The sequence below is a fragment of the Chiloscyllium plagiosum genome, chromosome 12, assembly GCF_004010195.1.
Source record: "Chiloscyllium plagiosum isolate BGI_BamShark_2017 chromosome 12, ASM401019v2, whole genome shotgun sequence".
In the NCBI taxonomy this organism is placed as follows: Eukaryota; Metazoa; Chordata; class Chondrichthyes; order Orectolobiformes; family Hemiscylliidae; genus Chiloscyllium; species Chiloscyllium plagiosum.
Window position 1 is genome coordinate 57,040,104 of NC_057721.1, and position 15,043 is coordinate 57,055,146.

The 15,043-nt window shown below is 41.3% G+C and overlaps 1 protein-coding gene and 1 non-coding gene across 2 annotated transcripts in view; one reads left to right on the plus strand and one right to left on the minus strand.

Moving 5' to 3' along the window:
- Positions 1-2,461: 2,461 nt before the first annotated feature.
- The window catches only part of cmss1 (cms1 ribosomal small subunit homolog), a 40,514-nt gene continuing 27,932 nt past the window's right edge, over positions 2,462-15,043 (minus strand). The window contains exons 8-10 of the mRNA XM_043701150.1: positions 13,284-13,371; positions 7,891-7,979; positions 2,462-2,676 (exon numbers count right to left, since the gene is read on the minus strand). Coding sequence (XP_043557085.1) covers positions 2,593-2,676; positions 7,891-7,979; positions 13,284-13,371 — 261 coding nt within the window. The 3' untranslated portion in view covers positions 2,462-2,592. The remainder of the gene's footprint in view (positions 2,677-7,890; positions 7,980-13,283; positions 13,372-15,043) is intronic.
- trnag-ucc lies at positions 3,522-3,593 on the plus strand. The gene has a single exon. It is a non-coding gene; the product is annotated as a tRNA-Gly (tRNA).

The window sequence follows — 15,043 nt, forward strand, 5'->3', positions numbered from 1 at the left end:
GGGTTACTCTTCGGAGACTTGTTGGGCCGAAGGGCCTGTTTCCATACTGTAGGGAATCTAATCTAATCTACATCCTTGAAAACTATGGGCAATTTAGCATGGCCATTTCACCTAAACTGCACATCTTTGGACTGTGGGAGGAAACTGAAGCACCTGGAGGAAACCCACGCTGAGACGGGGAGAATGTGCAAGCTCCACACAGACAGTCGCCCGAGGCTGAAATCAAACCCAGGTCCCTGGGACTGTGAGGCAGCAGTGCTAACCATTGAGTCACTGTATAGAGGAGCAGTGAGAATACCTGGGGCAGTCAGTAACTTTACCAGGAGAGGTGGGCACTGCTGCTGTTGATGGATGACTGTGAAAACAACTCAATAGAGGCATCCTCTGAATGGTTCAAAGACAAACTGCCCCAAAAGATGATCTGTTATTATGTCCTTTTGACCTTAATCGATAGTAACATGGTTTTAATTCAGTAATCAAAGCATGATTGATAGCCATACTTAAAACATGTTCTCTTTGAACTAATCACTATGGAAAGAACAATGGCACAGTTGGAGTCGAGTTGGATGTATCAGATAAAGGTGAGTGTCTTGCAAAAGGCAAAGAGCAGGAATATCCTTGTAGGGGCATTTGTGGATAATGAAAGTGTGTTGTTTATTTATGGATGAATAATCAAATAATTGTAAACCAATCAAATGGGCTAAAAATTACTTTCATCCAATATGACACAAGTCTGGACTTAAAAGACTATAAAGAAGGACTTCAACAGAGAGCAAGATGACCATGGTACACCAGACTGAGTGAGAGACAGCATCAAATTGTTCAGAACCCTAGAGACTGAAGTTCAACTGATCTGATTGTATGCCTTTGTTAAATATCACATTTTGTACTCATAACAAAATATTTTAATGAAACATTTGAGCCTGTTTCAACTCACCTGTACCCAAAGTGATCAGTCATAAATATGCCTTTAAACTGGATTTAAGTTGGAATGTACAGGCTGTTGGGCAACCCTGGTTCTGGAAGGCAGGACAGGAGAATTAAAGATCTCACTGGTACCTCTGTTCTGTCAGCAGCATCTGCCAAACTTCAACCTAACCAGGGGACGTGCCTGACCCTGATAATATTCTAATAGCGTTGTCGATTTGCACCTTTATCCACATAATATCCCAGCTCTCATGTGCCTGCCCACTCACCTAATCTATCTAAATTTAATTTGAACCTTCCCTGCATTCTCCTCATCACTTACATTCTCACCTAGTTTTGTATCATCAGCAAACTTGGAAATATTAAAATTGGACCCCACATCTAAATCATCGATCTAGATGTGAACAACTGTGGCCCAATGCACTGATTCTTATGGTTTCTCTTGGAGACATCATTGTTTTCTTACTGTCTCCTGTCAATTTAGCAATTCTCAATCCACACTGGTATGTTACTCCAGTTACATATGCTTTAAATTTGTTCACTAACTTGTTGTGTGAGACATTTTCAAATGCCTTCTGAAAATCCAAATACATTATTGGTTCTGTCTTACTTATTTTGTAAGTTATATTCCCAAACAAATTCCAACAAGTTTGTCGAACATTTGTTCATTCAGCATCCTTCTACTGAATTTTATTTCATATTCACATTTGGTTATTTGGATGATGGTAAAGTTGCTTAATGGTTAACATATCTAGAGATTTTCCATAACTCAATATAATTCTCTTTCAGTGTCCTCTTTAGTGTAAAGGTAAACTCAGATTCTTATATATTTTGATGTGGCTCAGGTGCTGGACTTTTGGAATCTTACTTTTCTTTATCATTTCTAAAATATGCTGGCCAGAACTAAACACATGTTCCAGGTGAGGTTATATCAGTTCCCCCTTTGAGCTCAACCTCACAGCCTGTATTTCATGTTACATACAATTTAAATTACTTTTTGCCTTCATTATTGGTGATGTCCAATGAGCTCTCCAACAATACCTTCAAAATTGTAATTCTGCGGTTTATTGTGACTACTAACAAATATCTCAATGTCTTTTTTTCAGTCTCATTCCTTTGCAGTTGTGGACACTGAATTCCAAGTATCATTTCTCAGCATAGTTTTGTACTGTCTCTAGATCCTTTTACAACTGAACAACCTGTCTCCTGACCCTTGGATTCACTGACAACTTTTGATAGTTTTGAATACATTCAAACTTCTTTGAACATTCATTGGAGACTATCATATGACCATGCTGCATCAGTTAAGCCAAGAAAAATGGTTCTGGATAACATTGACAATTGCAGTTGAAATGGCATTTTTCAAATACTTTTTGAATCTTGTAAATTTTGATTTAACTTGTTTTCATGTATGCATTTCACTTGCGATGTGAACATTGAAAAAATAGTCTGGTTCACTAGTTGTATTCACACAATCTCACAAATAAAGACAAATACATTGTTATAATATAGAAAGACAATAACATCAGAAAGCTATTAAGCATGTTATGCATTTTATTAAATTCAGGAATAAGCATGCAACTTATAATAACAAAATATCCTGTCTGCTTTCACAAAGGAGGGAACCAACAAATAGGGTTGATTTTTGGCATGGAATAACTGGTCTTAAAAGAGACCCAGTTTTACAGATCCACTTTTACAGGCAGGTATGATACTTGTTTCCAGTAGCTTCAATGTTTCCTGTTTCACCTACAAGATATAGCATATGATTTAGCTCAGAATTGCATGGAGTATTAATTTCTAATCTTATATAAAATGATCAGTCTAGTGCAGAGCTCACGTATCAAAAAGAAACAATGGTCAGGTCTAATTTTGCAATTCAAATTGCACAAATATATTTTTATCTATATGAATAGAATGTATAGTTTATAATGCCTACAGATGATTGACCTAAATAATCTAAATATATAATACCTACTCTGGAGAATAGGCACATCGCTAAGAGTGTTATGTCAGGCTTTGAAATCTAATCCAGATTCTCCTGAGCAGTTTATTATGTGTCAGAAAGTTGACGAGCAATGTTATGACTCAGCAAACAAATGACTGTTTTTTAGCTTCATAAAAAAAATCTTCTCAGGCAGATGGCTGCCCACTCCCCTCACAAGTATCTCTACCCCACCATCATAACCACACATACACAAACCACTATCCATTTCAAACCTACTGATGGTAAGGTAATGTCTAGGATTCCAAGTCAAGTGTTTTGTCATGTAACCAATTCTGTTCAATTGAATGGGACTGTGATTTATCAAGTTGGAAGAGATTTCCAGCTTCACCTCCTGGGTGGCAGTCTGGCAGATCAGGTTGCCCGCACCTTATAGAAATTCCCTTACAAGATCATCTGCAGTAAAATACTTGAAAATTAATTTGGTCATTTATTGGTAGCATGTTAGCAAAATAGGCAAAATTCTTCTTGTAACAAATCTTGGACATCTCAATTTAGCTTCATTTGCCATAGATCTGCCATGGTGGCTCAGTGGTTAGTGCCAGGGACCGAGGTTCAATTCCACCCCTGGGCACTGTTTAAAAGCAGCACGATGGTAGTGTAGTGGTGAGCATAGCTGCCTTCCAAGCAGTTGACCTAGGTTCGATTCCCGGCCATCGCAGTGTTGTGGTTTCCAAACGGACTTTGAGAGGAAAGGTCTCGAGCATGTGTGTTGCATTCTATGGTGAAACGGATCTGTCAGGTTGCTTGCGGCATGGTGGCTCAGTGGTTAGCACTGCTGCCTCATAGCGCCAGGGACCTGGGTTCAATTCCCACCTTGGGCAACTGTCTGTATGGAGTTTGCGTGGCTTTCCTCCGGTTGCCCTGGTTTCCTCCCACATTCCAAAGATGTGCAGGTTAGGTGAAATGGCCATGCCAAATTGCCCGTAGTACTAGGTGCATTAGTCAGGGGACTGGGTGGGTTGCTCTTCGGATGGTCAGTGTGGACTTGTTGGGCCGAAGGGCCTGTTTCCATACTGTAGGGAATCTAATCTTAAAAAAAAAGGTGCAGAAATCTCAACTTTAAAAAGGGCGACATGGTGGCTCTGTGGTTAGCACTGCAGCCTCACAGCACCAGGGTCCCAGGTTCAATTCCAGCCTCGGGTGACTGTCTGTGTGGAGTTTGCACATTCTCCCCGTGTCTGCGCGGTTTCTTCGGTTTCCTCCCACAGTCACAAAGATGTGCAGGTCAGGTGAATTGGCCATGCTAAATTGTCCATAGTACTAGGTGCGTTTGTCAGAGGGAAATGGGATGGGGTGGGTTACTCTTCGGAGGGTCGGTGTGGACTGGTTGGGCCAAAAGGCCTGTTTCCACACTGTAGGGAATCTAATCTAATCTATATATTCATCAGTCACATTCAAATATAAAACAAATCATGATTTGGGACATCATGAACCTGTTGTGCTTGGTGTATAATTATTTATTCAGCAGTAAATCATCCCAGATGCTGAATTATGTTTAATTATACTTATGATTATGATATGAATAATTTTTTCAAATAAATTACCGAATGAGATCTAATTCATCTGTTATCCATCCAGGGTGATATTGAATATGATACTTAAATTCTATCGAAAGCCATTAAACAACGTACGTAGAAACACAGCGTTGTACAGCACAGAAACAGACCCTTCGGTCCAGCTCACTCATGCTGATCAGATATCCTAAATTAGTGAGTTTTTGGCTCATCTCTCTAAACCGTCCTATTCATACACCCATCCAGATGCCTTTTAAATGTTGTAATTGTACCAGCCTCCACCATTTCCTCTGGCAGCTCTTTCCATACATGCACCATCCTCTGCGTAAAAAACATTGCCCTTTTGGTCCCTTTTAAACTATTCCTCTCTCACCTTAAATTTATGCCCTCTAATTGTGAACTCCCCAACCCTGGGATGAAGACTTTATCTATTCACCCTATCCATGCCCTTCATGATTTTATAAACCTCTATAAAGTAACAACTCAGCCTCCAATGCTCCAAGAAAAATAGACCTAGCCTGTTCATCTTCTCCTGATAGCTCAAACCCTCCAACCCCAGCAACATCCTTGTAAATATTTGCCGCACCCTTTCAAGTTTAACAACATCTTTCCTATACCAGGGAGACCAAAATTGAATGGAGTATTCCAAAAGTGGCCTAACAAATGTCCAGTACAGTTGCAACATGACACCCCAACCCCTATACTCAATGTACTGACCATTAAAGTCTACTTGTGATTCCACCTTAAAGAATTTGAACCTGTACCTCAAGGTTTCTTTGCTTGACCCCATTCCCCAGGGCTCTATATTAAGTGTATAGATTCTGCCCTGATTTGCCTTTCCAAACTGCAATACCTCACACTTATCTAAATTAAACTTCATCTGCCACTCCCTGTTTCATCTAATCAAGGTCCTGTTGTACTCTGAGATAGCCTTCTTCACTGTCAATTATATGACCAATTTCCATGTCATCTGCAAATTTACTAATGACTTTTCTTTTTTATTAGATTAGATTACTCACAGTGTAGAAACAGGCCCTTCAGCCCAACAAGTCCACACCGACCCGCCGAAGCGCAACCCACCCATACCCCTACATTTACCCCTTACCTAACTCTACGGGCAATTTAGCATGGCCAATTCACCTAACCTGCACATCTTTGGACTGTGGGAGGAAACCGGAGCACCCGGAGGAAACCCACGCAGACACGGGGAGAACGTGCAAACTCCACACAGTCAGTCGCCTGAGGCGGGAATTGAACCCGGGTCTCCGGTGCTGTGAGGCAGCAGTGCTAACCACTGTGCCACCGTACCGCCCATTATATTCACATCTAACTCATTTATATAAATTACAAAAAGCAGTGGACCCAACACCGATCCTTGAGGCACACCTCTGGTAACAGGTCTCCAGTCTGAAAAACAACTCTTACCACCATCCTGTTTTAGCCAATTTTGTATCCAAATGGCTAGCTTCCCTCTGGATTCTATGTGATTTAACCTTGACAATCAGCCTACCATGCAGAACCTTGTCAAATGCCTTGATGAAGTCCATATAACCAACGTCCAGCACTCGGCCTTCATCAATCCTCTGTCACTTCTTTAAAAAAACTCAATCAAATCAGTGAGACATGATCTCCAACACACACAGCTATGTTGAGTATCCCTAATTAGTCCTTGCCTTTCCAAATACTTGCAAATATTGTCCCTCAGAATCCCCTCCAACAGCTTACTCACTACTGACATCAGGTTCACCGGTCTGTAGTTCCCAGACTTTTTCTTACCACCTTTCCTAAATAATAGCACCACATTTGCACTTCCAGCTCCTCATCTACGGCTATCAATGATACAAATATTTCAGCAAGGGGCCCAGCAATCATTTCCCTAGCTTCCGTCAAAGTTCTAGGATACACTTGATCAGCTCCTGGGCATTTATACATCATTGTGTATTTTAAGACATTCAGCACTCCTCTTCTGTAATATGGGTACTTTTCAAGATGTGACTCTAGCTTCTTTATTTTTCTCCGTAGTAAATAATGACACAAAATATTTGTTTAGTATTTCACCCAACTCCTGTGGTTCCATACATAGGCTGCCTTGCTAATCTTTAAGGGTCCTATTCTCATCCTGGTTGCTCTTTTGTCCTTAATGCATTGTAGAATCCCTTTGGATTCTCCTTAACCCTATTTGCCAAAGCTATCTTATGTCCCCTTTTTGCCCTCTTGGTGTCCCTCTTGAGTATACTCCTACTGCCCTTAAACCCCTGAAGGGATTCACTCGATCCCAGCTGTTTATACCTACTACATGTCTCCTTTTTTTTTGATCACAACCTCAGTTTCTCTCGTCATCAGCATTCCACACACCTACCAGTCATGCCCTTCACACGAACAGGAACATATTGTCTCTGGACTCTCACTATCTCATTTTTGAAGGTCTCCCACTTTGCAAGTAAAGGAATATTTGTAATAAGTCTCTCCCAATCAACTTTTGAAAATTCTTGCCTAATACCATCAAAAAATGGCCTTACTCCAATTTAAAACTTTAACTTTAAGATCAGGTCTATCCTTTTCCATTACTACTGTAAAGTGCTCTCCTACTGACACTTCAGTCACTTGCCCTGCGTCATCTCCCAAGAGATGGTCAGGTTTTGCTCCTTCTCTAGTAGGTACATCCACATACTGGATTAGAAAATTTTCTTATATACACTTAAATTCCTCTCCATCCAAGCTCTTAACACTATGGCAGTCCCAGTCTGTGTTTGAAAAGTTAAAATCCCCTACCATTACCACCCTATCATTCTTACTGATATCTGAGATCTCCTTACAAATTTGCTCTGAATTTTCCACTGACTACTGGGGGGCCTTTAGTGCAATCCCAGTAAGGTGATCATCCTTTTCATATTTCTTAGTTCCACTGGAATAACTTCACTGGACATATTCCTAGGAATATTCCCAATCGTAAACATCACTCCCCCTCTTGTCCCCATTTTTATCCTTCCTACACCCTGGAACATCAAGCTGCCAGCCCTGCCCATTCCTGAGCCACGTTTTTGTAAAACCTATGACATTCCAATCCCATGTTCCCAACCATGTCTTGAGTTTTATCGTCTTACCTGTCAGGGCTTGTAAATTGAAATAAATGCAATTTAATTGATCAATCTTACCTCGTTCTCTGTCTTGCTCTTATCTCCCTTGACTATTTGACTCGCTCCTCTTTTAAACTGTACCAGCCTCAGACTTTTCTCATTATTTCTCTGCGTTCTCCCCTTATTAGTTTAAAGCCTCCAAAATTCCTCTAGCAAATCTGCCCACCACGAGATTGGTCACATTCCAATTCAGGTGCAACCTGAACTTTTTACACAGGTCACTTCTACCCTATTGAAAACAGGTATTTTATTCACAGATACATAATCATGCCTATTTACGGGTAGCTTAGTAAATTATAAATACCTCTGGAATATCCATTAATCTTCTAAACTTCTGATCACGCCAATTCCAATCAAGGATTACATACTTCAAAGACTGTACACTGAGTCCATCTGGAAAACAGGAACGAGTTAAAATTTACAATCATTAGCCATGATAGTCAACACTTCAAAATTCAACTGCTAGTTATAAGTAATTCTGAGAGTAAATTAGTCTTAATATAATTGTCCCTTGTATAAATTTCATGTCTCTTACATCATAACTGGGAACAGCTGGTCTGGAACTCACTATTTCTATTTATAAAGTGACTGCAGTGGAACATTGTAATGTAATGACAGGAGGAGTGAAGTACTTAAGGGGCAAGATTTTGAAGGAGGTGGTGGGAAGGTAGAATTTAAATCCATTTTATCACTATATTTTCAATCCATGGAGGCAGGGTCAGGCTCGTCTCATGCAGAGTTGGCCACAGAGATGGACAATAGCAAAGGCAGTCTCGTTAGAAGACCCACCTTAAGTCTCCAGAATGCTAGCCCAGGTATGTTGATACTGTTGCCAGGTGACCTAATTGTGAATACTTGGCTGAGCTCCAACAGCCACAACTGACCAGCTCAGGAGAGGAGCTGTTTATAAAACATGAAGGAAAGTGTCTGGTTAGAAAGCTGGAGGAAAAATGTCAAATTTATTGAGCCACATCATAATGAGTTTATTGTTTCTTTGATGCACTTTTTCAATGTGTGAATGCATACTTGGATATCTTAAAAAGTATGAAGTGGATTAAATATTCTATTATTGATATGGATGACTCTGTCCGATAAATGCACATGGGTTGCAAAGAGTCGTTTGACACAGAGCAGACAACAGACTTATGATAAAAGTTACAGCTCATGGAATAAACAAGACGATAGCAACATGGATACATAATTGGCTGATGGGTACAAACAAGGATTAATGGTTAACAGATGTATGTTTGGCTGAAGGAAGGTCAGCAGTGGCGATCTTCTGGAGTTGGCTTTAGGCTCCTTACTTTTCCTGAATTATATTAATAATCCAGATTTGGGCATACAGGGGACAATTTCCAAGTCTGCTAATGGTGCAAAACTTGGAAGCATTGAAAACTGTGAGGAGGTCAGTGGGCTAAAGTGACAAAAGGACATTGACAAGTTGGTGGAGTGGGCAGATGAGTGGCAGATAAAGCTCAATGTGGACAAGTGTGAAGTGATATTTTTGGGAGAAAGGACTTGAAGAAATGGTATAAAATAAAGGGCAGTACTTCAAAGGGTGAGCAGGAACAGAGATCTGCTACATATATATCTATAATTTATTCATTCATGGAATTGTAGCTAAAACAGCATATATTGACCACCCCTAATTCCCCAGGGAGCATTAGATTCAACCACATTACTGAGAGTCTGAAGTCACGTTTCGGCCAAACCAGGTAAATATGGGAGAGTTCCTTCCCTAAAGGACATCAGTAAACCAGATGGGTTTTTACAACAACCATCAGTGGTTACATGGTTACGATTAAGCTACCTGGATTTTATTTTGAAAAACTGATACTTCACCCAAGGTCATGATTTGGAGATGCTGATGTTGGACTGGGATGTACAAAGTTAAAAATCACACAACACCAGGTTATAGTCCAACAGGCTTAATTGGAAGCACTAGCTTTTGGAGCGACGCTCCTTCATCAGGTGATTGTGGAGGGCTCGATCATAACATAGAATTTATAGCAATAATTTGCAGTGTGATGTAACTGAAATTATACATTGAAAAATTGATTGTCTGTTAAGCCTTTCACCCCCACCCCAGACAGACACACACACACAGACAGACAAAGACCCACGTGCACATATATTTTATGGGGTGAATTTGTACTTGCAGGGTTACATTGTACTTTGCTCAAAAACTGCATATGTTCATGTAGAACTCTGAGCTCAATAACTGCGTGAATTTATGTAAAACTCTGTTATCTCACTTTTTAGATTAGAATCAATCTAAACATTAGGTCATAGACAGAGAACACAGGGGGCTAACACCTTCAACATATTGTCTAGCTATCACCATTGTTAACAGCTAACCCGAGAATGCAAGACTTGTTGGGCCGAAGGGCCTGTTTCCACACTGTAATCTAATCTAATCTAAAATCTAATCTAATAACACTGCAAATTTTTGCTATAAATTCTGTGTTACGATCGAGCCCTCCACAATCACCTGATAAAGAAGCGTTGCTCCGAAAGCTAGTGTGCTTCCAATTAAGCCTGTTGGACTATAACCTGGTGTTGTGTGATTTTTAACTTTGTACATCCCAGTCCAACATCAGCATCTCCAAATCACAGTTACTAAATAAGACACATATACATTATAGTCACTCAAAGTGGTAGAACAAGTAATTATTAACAGCAGCTGAGAAAGCAGCAGGATCCTACCCTTGGTAATGGGGCACATAGTACAGGAGCAAGAAGGTTATGCTGTTCATATAAGACACTGGTCAGACCTAAGCTGGAGCATTGTGCATTGTTAGGAAAGACATGAACGCATTGAACAGAGTGCAGTACAGAACTAGGAGAGTGGTCCCAGCAATGAGAAACTTCAATTATGAAGATAAACTGGAGAGGTTGGGACTGTTTCCATTGTAAAGAAGGATGAGAGGAGGTTTGGAAGAAATTTTCAAATTCAAGATGGCCTGAACAGAGTAGATAGAGAGAAACTGTTGAATAAAAGCAAACTACTACAGATGCTGGAAATGCAAGAGAATGGCACCATGTCATAATGCCCATTTAGACAGCCAGTGCAGACACAACGAGCCAAACAGCCTTCCTCTACATTATAATGATTCTCTGATAAGGTTCTAAGAGCAGCAGGTTTTTTTCCCAAAGGAGGGTATTCTTTTTATGAACACTTTGAAGCAACTGCCACTATTATTATATGGCTTATTGGTTCTCTTCACACTGCATACTTAATGAAAGTCCATGAAGATGCAGGGTGTGGAGAGGTTGCATGGGAGTAATGGGAGGGGCATGGGGATATGAGGGGTCATGGGGAAAGGAAGGGACATGGGTAAATGTATCTGTCAGCAGGTTCCTGAATTGAGACTGTTTCACAAGATGATCAGGCTGGATGGGATCTGCAGGGCATAGACTCACTCTCCTCACACCTATCATGTACCAGCACAAATTGCCAAAGACGAAAATGGGAATAGGAACAGCAGTGAGAATCTCAGAAATGGGTCCAGCCCATAACTTTTAAAGACATACAATGTTAGCCTAGCTCTGCAAAAACCTGCAAATATCTGCTTCCAGACTTGTTCTAATCAACAGACTTGTTACAAGGAATGAATGAGAAGTAAGAGAACCAGCACATAAATTTGGAGTTTGGAGAATTTTACATACATCTGTTTCCCTTTTAAAATAAATTCTATCGTAGGTTGTGAGTATAATGACAACAACACTGTTTATGCTGAATTCAAAATGAAAAATAAAACATATAATTTAAGGTATAATTATATAGTGATAGACCAGACAGTTTTGACAGACTGAAATATAGACATGACTTAATTTTGCCTTTCAGCCAGTATATACTTCAATTCTGTCTGGCACAACACCCAAGGATAAGCTTTAATTTTAAATTTAAGATGTGCAAAAATAGCTACAAGGAGTATAGATTAAACTGTGGTTGTGTCAATATTTCTTCACCTGAATAAGAGACACAACAATGCAAACCTGAAGGAAAAAATATGGAAGACTTGAAATTTAACTCTGTAAACTTTGATGGAGTTACTCTCCAGTTCCAAACACCCCAGTTCCAATGGCACTACTCACCCTCAAATTGACCTGGTACATTAAAACGACAAATGCTGGAGATCGCAGCTGGTCAGGCAACATCCATGGAGAGAGTGGAAGCTAATGTTTCGAGTCGAAATGACTCTTCATCAGAGCTGGTGAAGTGTGGAGGGACAGCAGTTACACTACAGCTCACAGGGGTGAGGGTGGGTGGTAGGGGTGTAGGGTGCAGGTGGAGAATAGATATTCATAGTTTACATTAAGTGATCAGAATATGAGAATGACAGAACAATGGTGTGTCTCCTGCCAGACTGGAAGGACAGTAAGTGGAATGGGGGAGGGGAGGACATGATAACAAGGTAAAAGAAAGAAAAGAAATGGTTCATAATTTAAATGTGTTGAACTCAACATTACATCCAGAAGACTGAAAAGTGCCTAGTCTGAAGATGAGATGTTGTTCCTCCAGTTTGCGCTGTGTTTCACTGGAACACTGCAGCATGCCATGGATAGACGCAGCATGCACATGGATGATGATGGGATAGTTTAGGGGGACGAGCTGAGAATAGTTCACAGGTCAGCGCAACATCGAAGGCCGAAGGGCCTGTTCTGTGCTGTATTGTTCCATGTTCTATGTTCTATGCGAGCAGGACGCTGTGTTAAAATGACTGGCTGCAGGAAGGTCAGGGTCCTGCTTGCGCACAGACCGAAGGTGTTCTGCAAAGCGGTCACCCAGTCTGCATTTGGTTTCTCCAATATAGAGTAGGCCACATTTGGTGCTGTGAATACAATGCACCAAGATTGGTGGAGGTACCGACTCTTGGTACTCTGTGGCCTATTCTATTATTCAAGAAACCTTACATTGAGAGCCGGAGTGGAGCAGGGACAGCTGTTGGACTGGACTGACTGTGGACTGGTGCAGGTGGTCAGTGGCTTATGAGGCTGGTCAGACCACATGTGGAAGCCCCTGTGCTGAGCTACTGCAATGTAATGTTTATCTGTAATTTGTTTATCTGACTGTAACGTTTATCCTCTTAACTATGTCTTACTTCTAACGTAGGAGAAAGTGAAGACTGCAGATTCTGGAGATCAGAGTCAAAAGGTGTGGTGCTGAAAAACGGACAGCAGGTAAGGGAGCATCCGAGGAGCAGGAGAGACAATGTTTCAAGCATAAGCTCCAAGAGGGCTGAGAGATAAATGGAAGGGGATGAGGCTGGGGGAAGGTAGGTGGGAATGCGATAGGTAGATGAAGGTGTGTGGGTGATGGTGATAGGTCAGAGTGGAGGGTGAAACGGATAGGTGTGAAGGAAAATGGACAGATAGGACAGTTCAAGAGGATGGAGCCGAGTTGGAGGGTTGGATCTGGGGATAAGGTGAGGGGAAGGGAGATGAGGAAACTGCTGACATTCACATTGATGCCGTGTGGTTGGAGGGTCCCAAGGTGGAAGATGAGACGTTTTTCCTCCAGGTGTCGGGGGCTAGCATCTGGCGGTGGAGGAGGCCCAGGTCCTGCATGTCCTTGGCAGAGTGGGAACTGCCCCTCCCACTCAATGTTAAATGTACGCAAAGTAATAATTGATTAACCCTGAATAACCTGAAGGCATACAAACAAACCCACTCAAACAGCTTGGGATTTTCTACCTTGCTCGATGAGACTTCTAATCCGTCCTGGTGTTCCTACACCAAGGTGTATCACCCCCTTGGCAAGCCATTTTATCTGGTCCTCTACCTGGATGAGAAATGGAACAGAATGAGTTCCTGTAAAAAAAAAACTGAACAGAAAAAAATACAAACTATAACAACTCAGGCTGACATATAATTGAAAATATCTTCTTATTTCACCGTTGAGTGATCAAGAACTGACAAGCCACATTAATGGGTGGTTATCAAGACAAAGGAGAGGGGAGGGGAGGGGAGGGGAGGGGAGGGGAGGGGAGGGGAGGGGAGTAGCCCACACTATTATTATAGGGTCAGGAGAAGAATTCCTGCTCCGCCCAGCTTCACAAAAACAAATGTAATAAAATAAAGTTAACTTTTGAGTACTACCTTGTCAGGTGGTAATAAATCTGGAAAAACTGAATCGATTGCACACATATTGTTGAACTTCTGGCAGCCATTGTGTGAAGGAGACCCCAGTCAATCTTTGCACAGTTTATATTTATTTACAACATGAAATACCATAAATGTGAAGCTTCTCGCCCAACACCCAGTCTCCAGAAGTGTTTCCATGATATGTATTCAAATAAGGAATGTCCTCCACTTGTTTATCCTTATTTTATGTTTATTCAGTTCATACACAGCATGAACTCTGCACAGCTAAGGAACAATTTCCTGAAACCGGGTATCATAGAATCCTTACAGGCCCTTCGGCCCAACAAGTTCACATCAACCCTCTGAACAGTAGTGCACCCAGACCCATTCCCCTACCCTACTATCCCTGACTAATGCACCTAAATTGCACATCCCTGAACACTACGGGCAATTTAGCATTGCCAATTCACCGAACCTGCACATCTTTGGATTGTGGGAGGAAACCACCACACTGAGACGGGACCCACACAGACACAGGGAGAATGTGTAAACTCCACAAGGTTGGAATCGAACCTGAGATCCTAGAGCTGGGAGGCAGCAGTGCTAATCACTGAGCCATCATGCTGTCCATATGCCCCTGTTTATTGGATACAATTCCCTTTAAGGCAGGTACCATGGGCATTTGCCCAGAAATTGAACACCACAGATATCCTTATAAATCCTAACAAGGAGCTACTGGTCTCCCACAATGTCAGGTAAAGTTTCCAACTTTTTCTTCCTTATCAAATTAGTTATCAGTTGCTGCTTTGAAAAAGAATTCATTTAAGGTTTTGCAAATTCTCCCTGAGTGCTGACAGATTTAATGTTACATCTGGAGCACCGGCAATATTTATTTTGAAGATATTTGAACAATCCAATGTTAATGTCTCAAATGGAGCAGAGAACTGAATCAAATGAGGACTAAAAGTATCATGTTTTTCGGAGTCACCTTATTTATTGTTAGCTGATTGGAACTGGCAAAACAAATCATGTTCATTTAAATGAGAGCTATGTTTTAATGGAGTCATGCAAATGTCTATGCTACTAAGATTTTACTGATTTTGTTCAAAAGTAAGGAAGTGCTTGCAGAGCGCTTTAGGGAACATCTCTGGGACACCCGCACCAATCAACCACATCGCCCTGTGGCCCAACATTTCAACTCCCCCTCCCACTCTGCTGAGGACATGGAGGTCCTGGGTCTCATTCACCACCGCTCCCTCACCACCTGACGCCTGGAGGAAGAACGCCTCATCTTCCGCCTCGGAACACTTCAACCCCAGGGCATCAATGTGGACTTCAACAGTTTCCTCATTTCCCCTTCCCCCACCTCA